This window comes from Erythrolamprus reginae, chromosome Z (assembly GCF_031021105.1).
Source record: "Erythrolamprus reginae isolate rEryReg1 chromosome Z, rEryReg1.hap1, whole genome shotgun sequence".
In the NCBI taxonomy this organism is placed as follows: domain Eukaryota; kingdom Metazoa; phylum Chordata; class Lepidosauria; order Squamata; family Dipsadidae; genus Erythrolamprus; species Erythrolamprus reginae.
In genome coordinates this window covers 117,467,969-117,482,344 of record NC_091963.1, presented here as the reverse complement: position 1 = coordinate 117,482,344, position 14,376 = coordinate 117,467,969, and the positions used below count along the sequence as shown (strand labels likewise).

General features: G+C 41.0%; 1 protein-coding gene across 5 annotated transcripts in view; it reads right to left on the bottom strand.

Moving 5' to 3' along the window:
- DDX42 (DEAD-box helicase 42) overlaps positions 1–14,376 on the bottom strand; it is a 30,134-nt gene that overhangs the window by 4,425 nt on the left and 11,333 nt on the right. For all 5 annotated transcript variants that reach the window (XM_070729024.1, XM_070729026.1, XM_070729023.1 and 2 more), the window contains 8 exons: positions 13,868–14,044; positions 10,153–10,281; positions 8,791–8,890; positions 6,656–6,703; positions 4,035–4,132; positions 3,612–3,888; positions 2,795–3,021; positions 818–928 (listed from right to left, as the gene is read on the bottom strand). In XM_070729024.1, the coding sequence (XP_070585125.1) occupies positions 818–928; positions 2,795–3,021; positions 3,612–3,888; positions 4,035–4,132; positions 6,656–6,703; positions 8,791–8,890; positions 10,153–10,281; positions 13,868–14,044 (1,167 nt within the window). The remainder of the gene's footprint in view (positions 1–817; positions 929–2,794; positions 3,022–3,611; positions 3,889–4,034; positions 4,133–6,655; positions 6,704–8,790; positions 8,891–10,152; positions 10,282–13,867; positions 14,045–14,376) is intronic.

Sequence of the window (14,376 nt, the reverse complement as noted above, 5' to 3'; positions counted from 1 at the left end):
GGGTCCGCAACTTGGGCGTCCTCGATCCGCAGCTTACATTAGAGAAACATCTTTCAGCTGTGGTGAGGGGGGCATTTGCCCAGGTTCGCCTGGTGCACCAGTTGTGGCCCTACCTGGACTTGGAGTCACTGCTCACAGTCACTCATGCCCTCATCACCTCGAGGTTCGACAACTGTGATGCTCTCTACATGGGGCTACCTTTGAAAAGTGTTCAGAAACTTCAGATCGTGCAAAATGCAGCTGCAAGAGCTGCTATGCCCATGTTACCCCAACACTCCGCAGTTTGCATTGGTTGCCAATCAATTTCCAGTCACAATTCAAAGTATTGCTTATGACCTATAAAGCCCTTCATGTCATCGGACCAGAATATCTCTGGGACCGCCTTCAGCTGCATGTTTCCCAGCAACCAGTTAGGTCCCACAGAGTTGGCCTTCTCCGGGTCCCATCGACTAAACAATGTCGTCTGGCGGGACCCAAGGGAAGAGCCTTCTCTGTGGCGGCCCCGACCCTCTGGAACCAGCTTCCCCCAGAGATTAGGATTGCCCCCACCCTCCTTGCCTTTCATAAACTCCTTAAAACCCACCTCTGCCGTCAGGCATGGGGGAATTGAGACATCTCCCCCGGGCCTATATATAGTTTATGCATGGTATGTTTTTGTGTGTATGTTTTGCTTTTTAAATAAGGGGTTTTTAGCTACTTTTAAATATTAGATTTGTTGTACATTGTTTCATTATTGTTGTGAGCTGCCCCGAGTCTACGGAGAGGGGCGGCATACAAATCTAATAAATAATAAATAATAATAATAATCAATGCTTACCACATTCTCTGATCCTAAGCCAGGCCGCTCACGGTAACCCAGGCCACCACCACCAATATTTAGCTTCTTGCCCTTCCCTCCCTTGAAGCGCGATTTCCGAAACCAAGCATTCTGGGAGAGAAAAATGTGACAATAAAAAATGTTGGGTTTCCAAAAGGTCAGCACATTATTGTGTTTTACATATTCTGGCAACTCTGGCAAGTAAGAAAGTGAAAGCGAAAATTACAGATGCATCCTATAAATCCTGACTTCTATAAACTCAGTTTTATATAAACATTTTAATAGAACCCATTTAATATTTTTGTCATACACTCCCATAGTTCTATTCTTAGGACACTGCTTTAGAATAGCTTCCATCTTTCATCCCTGCAATGGTTCTTTCTATAATCTGCTTTCCCTTCTGCTGACACAACACTATTGGCTACCAGTAAACAAATCACTAAGTCAAACTTACAATTCCTTCTCACTCCTTCACTTTTCTTTAATATTGCTCACTGGCTTATGATAAGGGAAATGACAAATGCACCTCCATGAAGGGTCTTATGTGAGAATAGGCTGCTTTCTTTTTTTATAGCCTTTTCCCTCTTTTCTACCTGTTCCTGATTAATGCATATAGATGAACTATAGAGCAAGAACCAGTTAATTATTAATGCTGCAATGCCTATGTAGCATCCTCCTTCCTCATCAATCCCCAAAATGCCATTGACAATCACTAAATATACGGTATTTTTCGGAGCACCCTTTTCTCCCTAAAAGAGACTGATAATTTGGGTGTGTCTTATATTATATTATATTGGGTGCGTATTATATTATGAAGTAGTCGTCCCGTCCCCGTTCCCGTCCCCTGGCCTAATTAGCTGCTAACGATTTTCCCAGTAGGCTCATTCAATGTTTTCCAAGCCCTAAGTCTTTGCAGGTTTTCCCCCCCATTGGTCTAACTTGCTCCAAATGTTTCTTTCCAACCCTAACCAGGTACTAACAATATTCCCAGCTGTCGCAAGCTCTTTCATTGTTACTTTCTGCTAAGAATGTTTTCCAAGTCCTAAGTCTTTGCAGGGTTTTTTTCCATTGCTCTACTTGCTCCATATGTTTCTTTCCAGGTGCTAATGATGTTCCCACCTCTAACTGGCTTGCAAACTCTTTCATTGTTACTCTCTCTGAGTTAAGCCCTATCCAGGGGATAAAATAATATGCTGAAGCTGACCAGGCTAAGGACGCTAGCCAGATTAATATCTGGTAAGCAGATTCTTTTCCCTATTTTCCTCCCCAAAAACTAAGGTGTGTCTTATACTACGGTGATCTTATACTCTGAAAAATACAGCATGTTGGTTTGGGGGATACCTGGTCTAATTCTGACTTATGCAAATATATAATTAATCATTGCTTTCCAGAACAGAACAGTTGTGCAAGTTCAATAGTACCTATAATCAAATTAAATGCCACTACTATAGTCAATTAAAATATAAAAATTATAATTACATTATAAATATAGTAACCCATGTAGCTAAATCCTTTTCCATTTTATCTCATTAAATTTTTTTAACTTGGTGGCAAGTTTTCAAGTGGACATGCTGCCCAATATCTTTAGATTAAGCATTACCATTTCTACATCTGTGTCAATCAATGCAGTCAATGTTGATCAATGTTCTAACTCAGGGGTCCCAAACCCGTGGTCCATGGACCATTAGGGATGGGCCATGCAAATGGTGGGTGACTATGTTGAAGCTCCATTTGTGCAAGTGGCAAAATCATCCCCTCTCCCCCATCACTGCTGATCTGCAGAGCCGGAAAAGTTGGGGACTGCTATTCTCATGTTTCCCCTTAATTTTGTTTGGCACTAACAAAATATATACTAAAATTTCAAGTTAATTTACTCCATCTTACTTTATATTTACAATCTACACTTATTGCATAGTTACTATATTCACAATTATGTGCTTCAAAATAAGAAAGAAAGAAAGAAAGCAGAAATTTTACCTGCATAGCTAAATCCAAAAGTTCTTTTGAAACCTGCTGATTGGCTCCTTCCAAATTCCGAACAAGATCTCCAGCAAAGTTGCTATCTTTCTGAGTCAACAATGTGTAGGCCACACCCTTTTCCCCTGCTCTACCAGTACGACCAATTCGATGAGTATGAGTATCAATATCACGAGCCACGTCATAATTGATCACAGTCTTAATGGAAGGAATATCCAGACCACGAGCTAGAAAAAAATTATAAGGTTGGAAGTCAAGAATGCAATTCTCAAATACTTCTCTTAAAAAAAAACTATTTCATTTCAACACTTTCAATTTTAGAAATGAGTCTCAGCTATGCTTTTGATCTATGTTTTAATGTTAAATTAATATTTAAGAGAAAAAAGGGAAAAGTATCTATTTTTATATCCCTTTTTTAAAGTATGTCCTACTCTTTTTTCCAGCCTTTCATACTGCTAGTGAAAGGCTGGAAAAAAGAGTAAGATTAATGAGGGAGGGAAGAAACATTCACTAAAGATTTAGTTTTGTGTATCCTCCTATCCCCCGCCCACACAACCATAATATCATAAAAATCGAAAAACAGCATTTCTGAATGCTTGCTATCATTTCAACAGTAACTTATGAATATGTTAATTTCAATCAATATATTTAAAGAGTGCTCCCCTTCAATCTCTTTCATACATTTTCTAATGCCTTTACAAATACATATTAATATAAATTATATATAAAGCAAAGAAGCCATACTGATTATGGGGAGGGATAAAAGGATGCTTTAAGAAACAATTTTATATCTTTTAAATCTGGCTTGCAAGTTTACCAGCCACATCCGTAGCAACCAGAACTGGAAAGGCTCCTTTCTTGAAATCTGAGATGACTTTGTTCCTTTCACTCTGGTCCATATCACCATGCAGGAGCCCTAGACTGTGCCCCTCCTGCTTTAGGTTGTTGGCCAATTCTTCTGCATTTGCCTTCTTGGTGACGAAAAGGAGGACACTCCCTGAAGAAGTGAATTCCACTAGATGACCAGTTAGCCAGTTCCATTTATTTGGTCCAGAGCTGAGGATCTCCACAATTTGAGTGATATCTTCATTTGCCTGTTTGGAAGAGCAAGGTGAATAGAGAACATTGGAATATAAAGCGAATATTTGCAAGCAAGACCAAGCAGGGGAATATGCAACCTTAAGACTTACATTTTTATTAATGATTTCATTCAAATAATTATTTTAGAAGGGGAATTTACCTCTCCAATATCTCCCTGCACGACTCGAATTGGATCAATCAGAATATCCCTGGCCAGTTTCTCAATCTTCTTCCGAAAAGTTGCACTGAATAGAAGAGCTGTTAAGTCAGAAATGTAGTGCTGATTATATCACATACTCAAAGAGATACCAGAACACAAGCAAGTCCCTTGTAATATAGATAGACACAATGGCTGGATTCACAGACTACATCAAGAATATGGTGTGTTATATGAATTGTGGTTTACAAATCAAACAGCAAGTTTCTCGACTGGTGGGTCACCACTGCCTTGGAGGGGTGGAATGACCCTTTCACAGGGGTCACCTAAGACCATCCAAAAACACACATTTCCGATGGTCTTAGCAACTGAGATATCCTTTATTCGTCTCCAGGAGGATCCACTCGAATTTCCGGCACTGTACATGAATCGCCATCTTGTTTTGGGCTTTTTATTAATTTATTTTTTAAAATCATCATTGCGTAAAGTGCACATGTGCCCATGAGGCATACCCACAGTGCAGAAGGAAGTGAATCGGGAGCAACGTTAGTTAGAACTCACCCCTGAATTTCCTAATAATATTATTATTTTATAGTTAGGGGTCACCACAACATGAGGCACTTTATTAAGGCGTTACGGCATTAGGAAGTTTGAGAACCATTGGTGTAGTACAATGATGCAGATAATTCTGCATATTCAGAGACATAAAACATCATTCTTCTCTAACATTCAATGCTGAATTTATCATATGCCCAACAAAATTTATCATGTGTAATACACTAACTTTTGAAACACTACAGCACGGTTTACCATTAAGTCCTCATTCAATGCTGAATTAAATGAGTAACCAAATTAAGATATTAAGTAGAATTTAGCCTGAAACACAAGAATACACTTTTTATGTAATTTAAGAATTTCTTCTGCTAAAATCAGTAGCAGTTTTCTATCATTTTGAGAGAAAACATGTACAGTGATCCCCCGATCATTGCGAGGGTTCCGTTCCAGGACCCCTAGCAATGATCGGGTTTTCGCGAAGTAGCGCTGCGGAAGTAAAAACACCATCTGCGCATCCGCAGATGGTGTTTTTACTCCCGCAGCGCTAGCGAGGAGCCGAAGATTGGGGTTCCTGTTTTAAAACGTCGCCGCCGGCATGGGCAGCTTGCCAGCACCCCCCCCCGGACCCCCAACCCGGGTTTGGGGGGCTGCTAGGAAGCCGCCCATGCCGGCGGCGACGTTTTAAAACAGCCGCGCGGCTTTCCAATGAGTCCCGAAGACAAACGTCAAACTTCCGCGTTTGTCTTCGGGACTCATTGGAAAGCCGCGCGGCTGTTTTAAAACGTCGCCGCCGGCATGCCAGGACCCCCCCGAACCCGGGTGGCCGGGCGAGCAGCGAGCGAAGGGCGGGTGGCCGGGCGAAGGGCGGGCGAGCGGCGAAGGGCGGGCGAGCGGGTGCTGGGGAGGGCTTCTCGCCCTCCCGCCAGCAAGAGGGGAAGCGAACGGCGTGGGCAGGCTGCGGACAAGCCGTTTGCTCGGGCCGCTTCCCAGCTGAGTACTCAGCTGGGAAGCGGCCCGAGCGAACGGCGTGGGCGGGAGAAGGGCGGGCGAGCCGCGGGCAGGCAGGCTGCGGACAAGCCGTTCGCTCGGGCCGCTTCCCAGCTGAGTACTCAGCTGGGAAGCGGCCCGAGCGAACGGCGTGGGCGGGAGAAGGGCGTGCGAGCCGCGGGCGCGCGGGCAGGCAGGCTGCGGACAAGCCGTTCGCTCGGGCCGCTTCCCAGCTGAGTACTCAGCTGGGAAGCGGCCCGAGCGAAGCGGCAGCAGCGAGGAGTTTGCGTGGGCGGTAAGGAAACTCCTCGCTGATGCCCGCCAAGAGGGGGAAGACCTAGGGAAGCCGCCCAGCAGCTGATCTGCCCGGCGCCATCTACGCATGCGTGCCCATAGAAAAAAAGGGCGCGCATGCGCAGATGGTGTTTTTACTTCCGGGTTCAAAAATCGCAAATTAGCCGTTTCGCAATCATCGGGAGCGCAATACCCGGGGGATCACTGTATATTAAAGAACTTAATGTAATTAGAGTTTTAATGTACCTTGGGAAAAAATGCAAAAAAAAAAAAGGAAAAGGAAAAAAAATTACTTTCCTAAAAGATAAAGAGAAAATGAAAACTACAGCTGCACCGACTTCTGTGGAATGGCCTTATATAGACTATATCATGTATGTGTTGTTGTCTTCACCTCTTCCCCAAAACATTGAGCACAGCACCCAAAAATCAAATGTTTGCTGTTCTGGCTGTAAAATTCTAAAACTGAAAAACCTATTTATGGTTTATTTGATCTAGAACAATTCCTAATCTTTGCTTTTCAAAATGGTTGCTAGTTCCCTACTTTACTTGCCCACATATGTGTGAAGAGGAAAAAATAGATTTCCTTGTCCTAAGCCCATTCAGACAAAACTTTAAGACAACACAGAAAAAATGAAACCAGAGAAAGATGGGGAATATATAAGAAAATATAAGTGTGTAATGCATTTGATATCTAGCCTCTCCTATTCTATTTGTAAATCCTGGCAAGGTTTGATGTTAACAGAGAAGTCTAAATTATTTTTTCAGAAATTAAGAAAGTCCGTACTCACTCTGTCTTTCAGGACGGACATGACTGGCAACTGATCGGACTTGATATTCTGAAGAAAAAGGAACAAAATCCAATGAAAAGCATCACTCTCCGAACCATGCCCAATATAGCCTCAATAAATTAATATATACATGCAAACATACATGTATACATACATACATACACACATACATATATGTAGATATATTAATATAGATAAAATGTGCAAAATTCCAGAAAACATTATGCTTTTACTAAAGTCTTAGAATATCACAAGAGAAAAGAAATTTTGGTAAGATTGTAAAATAAAGTGTGTTGGAGAGGATACACCTAGACAGGTAATCCTCAATTTATAACAGTTCATTTCGTGACCATTTAAAGTTACAACAGCACTGAAAAAAGTGACTTATAACTATTTTGCACCTACAACTCTTATTTATGATGGTTGCAGTATCCTGGGGTTATGCAATCAACTTTTGCAACTTTCTTACCAGTAAAGTTAATGGGGAAGCCAGATTCACTAACAACGGTGTTATTAACTTAACAACTGCAGTGATTCACTTAACTGGGGCAAGAAAGTTTGTAAAATGGAAAAAAATTCACTTAACAAATGTTCAATTAAGCAACAGAAATTCTGGCAATGTGGTCGTAAATCGAGGACTACCTGTATATTTTATGACCTTTTCCCAATGTTAATTAAGTGAATTCCCTGATCATTAAACAAACAGAATGCTATGACCAGCCATAAAAGTGAGTTGATTGCCAAATGCCAAAAATAAAGTCATGAGACCCTGGGGTGTATGTGCAGTTGTTAGAACAAAAAAAAATTAGCATAAAGGAAGGAAGTAAAATGCCTGAAATCCATAGATGAACATGTATGAATTGACAGATACACCTGGTTAAGCTCCCCATTTACCAAATCCAGTAAAACCTAAAATAATTCAATATAACTGCTTAGCAGTTCCTTTCAATTGAGCTAGTAGCAAATACTGATATATTATTTAATTAGCTTGTTTGTTTAACTGACAGTGCCTAGTTTGGATTTAAAATTATATGCTATTTTATTTCTTTTCTTGAACCCAAAATAGAGAAAGGGAACACCTAGGATCATTTCTGCTAATGCATGTAGTGCTAAAACCATGGCTTCATCATACTGTTCATTGACTGATAGGCTCATTTTGATATTTACATGCAAGTTTTTTTTTTAATTCTAGGAAAAGAAAAAATTGAAATTGTCCTTCCTTTAAAGTCATATAAAAGTTTTGGAGGATCCTTTATTGAAGATTTGTAAGTAAAATAAATATTTAAATAAATTATTGATGTCAGTTATTTAGTTTTTAAAAAATCAGTCCATTTTAGTTCACACATACCCTTTTGTCTACTTATAGCACATACAGGCTGTTTGCCTAGTCTCAATACAGACAAATAATTTCTGTATTCTCCAAAAGAATACAGATTGTCCAAAAGAAACCTGGTTTCCTATGACACTCCTGCATGCTTCCTACCTGCGTGACAACAAGCTGCTATAGAGCCAGCTGTTTCAAAGTTACCGCCAACAAGAAGAGAAAAAAATTCTCTTTTTTATTGATTATAACTTTCTTAACTTAATAGAAAGGACTTTTTAAAATTTCTATTGGAAGCTTCCATAGATTTCTAAAAGAGAGTTTTCATGCCTGACAAGGATCACTAAAATCTATCTTCATAAATATACTTTTATAGCATCCTTTCATGCAAGGACACTATTAAGGAATATTCTCAACTAACCATAGAGATTATAACAGAAAGTATACCATAGCTTGATATTAATATCCACATTCATAAGATCATATATCTTATCATAAGATCATATATTTTGTTCTTTATTCCTCATATTTTTGGTATTCTTCATTAGGCAAAACTACTTGTTTTCTCCATGCTTACTGCATTCCCAAATGCAAAACCCCCTTCATTTTGCACCAATTATTTGATCTATTACATAAATATTTTGTTATTTTATTTTGTAAAACGGAAGGTAGTTAGCCAGCCTACTAGGCAAATAATTAAACATAGTATTGGTCTTGACAATAATTTTGCCAGTGATTATCACAACAAACACTTTTAGAGGACAAGGGCACTGTTTATTAAATATGCTTATAAGCACTATTACCGATTACGTACCAAATCCCATATCAAACATCCTGTCAGCCTCATCAAACACAAGGTAAGTGACTCTCTGAAGGTTTGTGGCTTTCTTCTTCACATGGTCAATCAAACGGCCCTGTGCAGAAACATTTAACATGCCTGGTGTATAAAATATATACCAATGTGATTCAAACTACAGGAAATATTTGAAATGGGCATCACTGTTCCAAGTTTCCCTATCCCTTATCATTTGGAAGTCTCCAAGTCTCTGTAGACTTTGTCCCTTGCCATTTGGAATTTTTCTGAATCCTGCTAGTGAGTTGGGATTAAGCAAATCAGAAATCAAACTATTTCAGAAATAGGTCGAAGTGATGTGCCGGTGGCTGGAGGCTATTGGGATCTGGATGGGTGTCAACAGGCTCAAACTCAACCCTGACAAGACAGAGTGGCTGTGGGTTCTACCTCCTAAGGACAATTCCATCTGTCCGTCCACCACCCGGAGGGGGGGGGGGGCAAATCACTGACCGCCTCAGAGAGGGTCCGCAACTTGGGCGCCCTCTTCGATCCATAGCTAACATTAGAGAACCATCTTTTGGCTGTGGCGAGGGGGGCGTTTGCCCAGGTTCGCCTGGTGCACAAGTTGTAGCCCTACCTGGACCGGGAGTCACTGCTCACAGTCACTCATGCTCTGATCACCTCGAGGTTCGACTATTGTAATGCTCTCTACATGGGGCTACCTTTGAAGTGTGTTCGGAAATTTCAGATCGTGAAGAATGCAGCTGTGAGAGCAATCATGGGCTTTCCCAGATATGCCCAGGTCACATCAAAACTCCGCTGTCTGCACTGGTTGCCGATCAGTTTCCGGTCACAATTCCAAGTGTTGGTTATGACCTATAAAGCCTTTCATGGCATCAGACCAGAATACCTTCGGGACCGCCTTCTGCCACACGAATCTCAGCGACTGATTAGGTCCCACAGAGTTGGCCTTCTTCGGGTCCCATTGACAAAACAATGCTGTCTGGTGGGACCCGGGGGAAGAGCCTCCTCTGTGGCGGCCCCGACCCTCTGGAATCAACTTCCCCTGGAGATTAGGACTGCCCCCACCCTCTTTGCCTTTCACCAACTTCTAAAAACCCACCTTTGTCGCCAGGCATGGGGAAATTGATTCCCCTCGGCTGCTTCGTTTTATGTATGGTTTGTTTGGGTTGTATGAGTGTTTTTAATCAAGGGTTTTTAACTGTTTTGTTTTTAATCATTGGATTTGGATTTTATATTCCTGTTGTGAGCCGCTCTGAGTCTCTGGAGAGGGGCGGCATACAAATCTAATAAATAAATAAATAAATAGATAAATATATTTTATTCTTCACTGCAAAACAACCATACTGCTGAAATACTCACCGGAGTACAGACAACAATTTCTGCCCCTTCCTGAAGTGCCTTGGCCTGTTCCCACATGCTTCCTCCACCATATACAGCTACAGATCGCAGATTGTAGGCTTTTCCAAAACGCTTGCATTCAGCATGGATCTAAAACCATATGGGTTTTAAGAATGAAGAAATGAAAAACTGAGAAAAAAATTCTAAATTAATTTTTAAATTTGACTTTAAAAGGTCTTCCTATTTCTTTGCACAACGGTAGGCATTTGTTTGGTAGAAAAGGTGCTTTTCAACATTTTGGTGGCCTCAAAGTACATGGAGCTATAGATATGAAATGTAGCGTTGGCACTTCCTTCTTTATTATCTATCTATTTTATAAATAAAGCTTTCATTTGGTTCCCATCCAGAATGATAAAAAAATTTGCATCCAATTTTCAGCACAGACTATTTCAAGGACAGTTAAATTACAACCTGCATTAGATCTATATTTTACTGAAAGAGTAGTAGATGCTTGGAACAAACTTCCAGCAGATGGGGTTGGTAAATCCACAGTAACTGAATTTAAACATGCTTGGGGAATAAACATGCAGTGGCACCTCTACTTAAGAACTTTTCTAGATAAGAACTGGGTGTTTTTGCCTCTTCTTAAGAACAATTTTCTACTTAAAAATCCGAGCCCGGAAAAATTTCCCAGGAAATTTGAGATCGGCACGAAGTTCCAGCCAGTTTCCTGCAACTCCCCCTTTAATCCTGGCCATCTCGGGCTTCTCTGGGCTGCCAGAGGAGTCTTTCAGTGGCGCTTAAGGAGGCTTTGGCAGTCCAGAGCGAATGAAGCATTTTCCTTTCACTGGGCGCTTGGAGAGGGAATAAACCTCTGCCAGTGCCCAGAGAAAAGAAACGCTCCCTTCATTCTGGGCAGCCCAGAGCGAATGGAGTTTTCCTTTCTCTGGGTGCTTGGAGAGGGAATAAACCTCTGCCAGTGCCCAGAGAAAAGAAACGCTCCCTTCATTCTGGGCAGCCCAGAGTGAATGGAAAGTTTTCCTTTCACTGGGTGCTTGGAGAGGGAATAAACCTCTGCCAGTGCCCAGAGAAAAGAAACGCTCCCTTCATTCTGGGCAGCCCAGAGCGAATGAAGCATTTTCCTTTCACTGGGCGCTTGGAGAGGGAATAAACCTCTGCCAGTGCCCAGAGAAAAGAAACGCTCCCTTCATTCTGGGCAGCCCAGAGCGAATGGAGTTTTCCTTTCTCTGGGTGCTTGGAGAGGGAATAAACCTCTGCCAGTGCCCAGAGAAAAGAAACGCTCCCTTCATTCTGGGCAGCCCAGAGTGAATGGAAAGTTTTCCTTTCACTGGGTGCTTGGAGAGGGAATAAACCTCTGCCAGTGCCCAGAGAAAAGAAACGCTCCCTTCATTCTGGGCAGCCCAGAGTGAATGGAAAGTTTTCCTTTCACTGGGTGCTTGGAGAGGGAATAAACCTCTGCCAGTGCCCAGAGAAAAGAAACGCTCCCTTCATTCTGGGCAGCCCAGAGTGAATGGAAAGTTTTCCTTTCACTGGGTGCTTGGAGAGGGAATAAACCTCTGCCAGTGCCCAGAGAAAAGAAACGCTCCCTTCTCTCTGGGCAGCCCAGAGCGAATGGAGTTTTCCTTTCTCTGGGTGCTTAGAGAGGGAGTAAACCACTTCGCTGTGGTAACTCCCTTGTGCTGCCTCCCATACACCTGGCGCGAGGTTGTCTCCCAGAGCGTCTGGGCACAGAAAGGCAAAAGGGGACACTTCGCCCAGCTGGATCAACTCAGCTTCAGCCAAACTGAAAAGTCCCTACAGTGAAGGAAAGGCGCTGGCTACAAAGCATGCGAGGAAGAGGAACCCTTCAGCATGGGAAGGAAAAGGAAGCAGGTAGCAGCAGCCACCACTGCCGCCTTTCGGTCAAATGAGTGGGAGGTTCTCCCCTCTTGTCCGTCTGGGTTTCTCTCTCTGGCGCAGTGTATGGGAGGCGCGTGCTTCTCCTTCCCGCCTCAGAGTCCTTCTTTTTTTTTTTAAGCCTTAAAATCTTGGATTTTTTTTATATTCCCCTTACCTCACCTTCTTCCTTCAGCAATGACTGTCCTCCTCCTCCTCTTCCCCCTCCTCCTCCCATACCCAAATTTCGAGCTTTTATTTCTTTCCTAATGGATTTGCATGCATTATTTGCTTTTACATTGATTCCTATGGGAAAAATTGCTTCTACTTGCAAACTTTTTTTACTTAAGAACCTGGTCACGGAATGAATTAAGTTCTTAAGTAGAGGTACCACTGTATATCCATCCTAAGATAAAATACAGGAAATAGTGTAAGGGCAGACTAGATGAACCATGAGGTCTTTTTCTGCCCTCAATCTTCTATGTTTCTATATACTCTCCATATGAGAGTTAATTATTTAGAAAATGTGCATGCATGCCTATAGTACATAAACAACTCTGGGCAGCTAAACAAAATTAATACATAACAAAATGGAATGTACAGTGAAAAGCAAACACAATAAATACAAGAGCCAAGGCATCTCAAAAGATATTCATAACCCCAAGTGAGCATGTAGCATCATTACAACTTCCCCTAACACCTAAAAAAACCGACAGATTTTTCTGACAGACCAACAGATTTGACGCCATCTGGATCATATGAGGAAATTGTTCAACAGTACAGATTGTATTCTTGTACATCTGGATCATAGGGGAAGACTGCTGCAATAAATCACATTCCAAGATTCTAGTTTTACTGAGATGACTGAAAACATGCCTAGCCAGTCAGATCTTGTGTGGTGATAGAAACCACAGACTCTATTCTGTGGAACCTCATCCTCAAGGAGATAAAGCTGGGCCCATTTTTACATTCTTTTTCAAGGTCCTGGAGACATGGTTTTTCTGACGGATCTAGGACTCTCAGAGTGATATGAAACCTTTCATGTGGCTAGTCTGATTATTGATGTTGTGAGGAGGGAATGTTTGTAGGTAATCAAAACATTTAAATGAGCTCTGCCCTATTTTACAATTTTTGTTGCCATAGTTCCTAAGTGAATCACTCCAATTGATAAGTTAGTAACACAGTTATTAAGTGAAACTAGTTTCTCCATTGACTTTGCTTGTCAAAAGATCACAAATTGCAATAACATGACTCCTGGGTACTCCAACCATCATAAATATGAGTCAGTTGTCAAGTATTTGAATTTTGATCATATCACTATGAGAATTTACACTTATTGTTGTATGACAAACAATCACTTTTTTCAATGATATTGTAACTTTGTCACTAAATGAAGTAATTTAAGTTGAGAACTACCTGTATTGTATAATGGGATTTTATTTTTGTAAGCTGCACAAAATAACTAAGAGTAAAACGGGGAGGGGGTGATATATATATATATTTAATAAATAAAGACATATGCTGTAAAAGTGGCAACCAGAATTTAATTCTATTTAAGGATGGTCCATTTTGAGAATGTTGCGGTATTCCAAGCTGGAAGTGACTAAGGAATAAGTGAACATGAGGAATGCAGGCCAGGAGATGCAACTGGCTCACAAGACGAATTATATAATTAGAGTAGTTTTGATCAAAATGAATAACTAAGACAGAAATGTTGCTAGAAATAGCCACAGATATCTGATTAAAATCCCTTCAGCATAATCCTCAAAAGATACAATAATTACTTCCATAAATATTTGTTTTCCCACATTCTTCCCCGTGAAGTTTCAAATTTACTTACCTGTTGGCACAATTCTCTAGTAGGACACACAATTACTGCAATGGGACCATCACCTGGCTCCAGCTCCTTCTGATCCATAATGTGGATTAACATGGGCCAAATGAATGCTGCAGTTTTTCCACTGCCGGTTTTTGCAATGCCAATCATGTCTCTACCACTGAGTGCCACTGGAATACCCTACACAGAGAGAAAATAAGTAAACCAATTAGAAATGTAATAAATGTGATGCACTATGCTATCGTTACTAAAAGGAAATTAGGAATTTTGAAATTAGATGTTTATAAAGCTTTTGATAAAGTTATCCATAGCTATTTATATAAACTATGTAAGGAATTAAATATGGGGGATATATTTTGTGAAACTATAAAAGAGATTCATAAACGGAATGAAGCGTATATAAGGGTGAATGAACAAAGAATGCAGAAAGTTAAAATACTAAATGGCACCAAACAGGGATGTCCCTTATCTCCAATGTTATTTGTAATAGCAATAGAGATGTTAGCTAATAA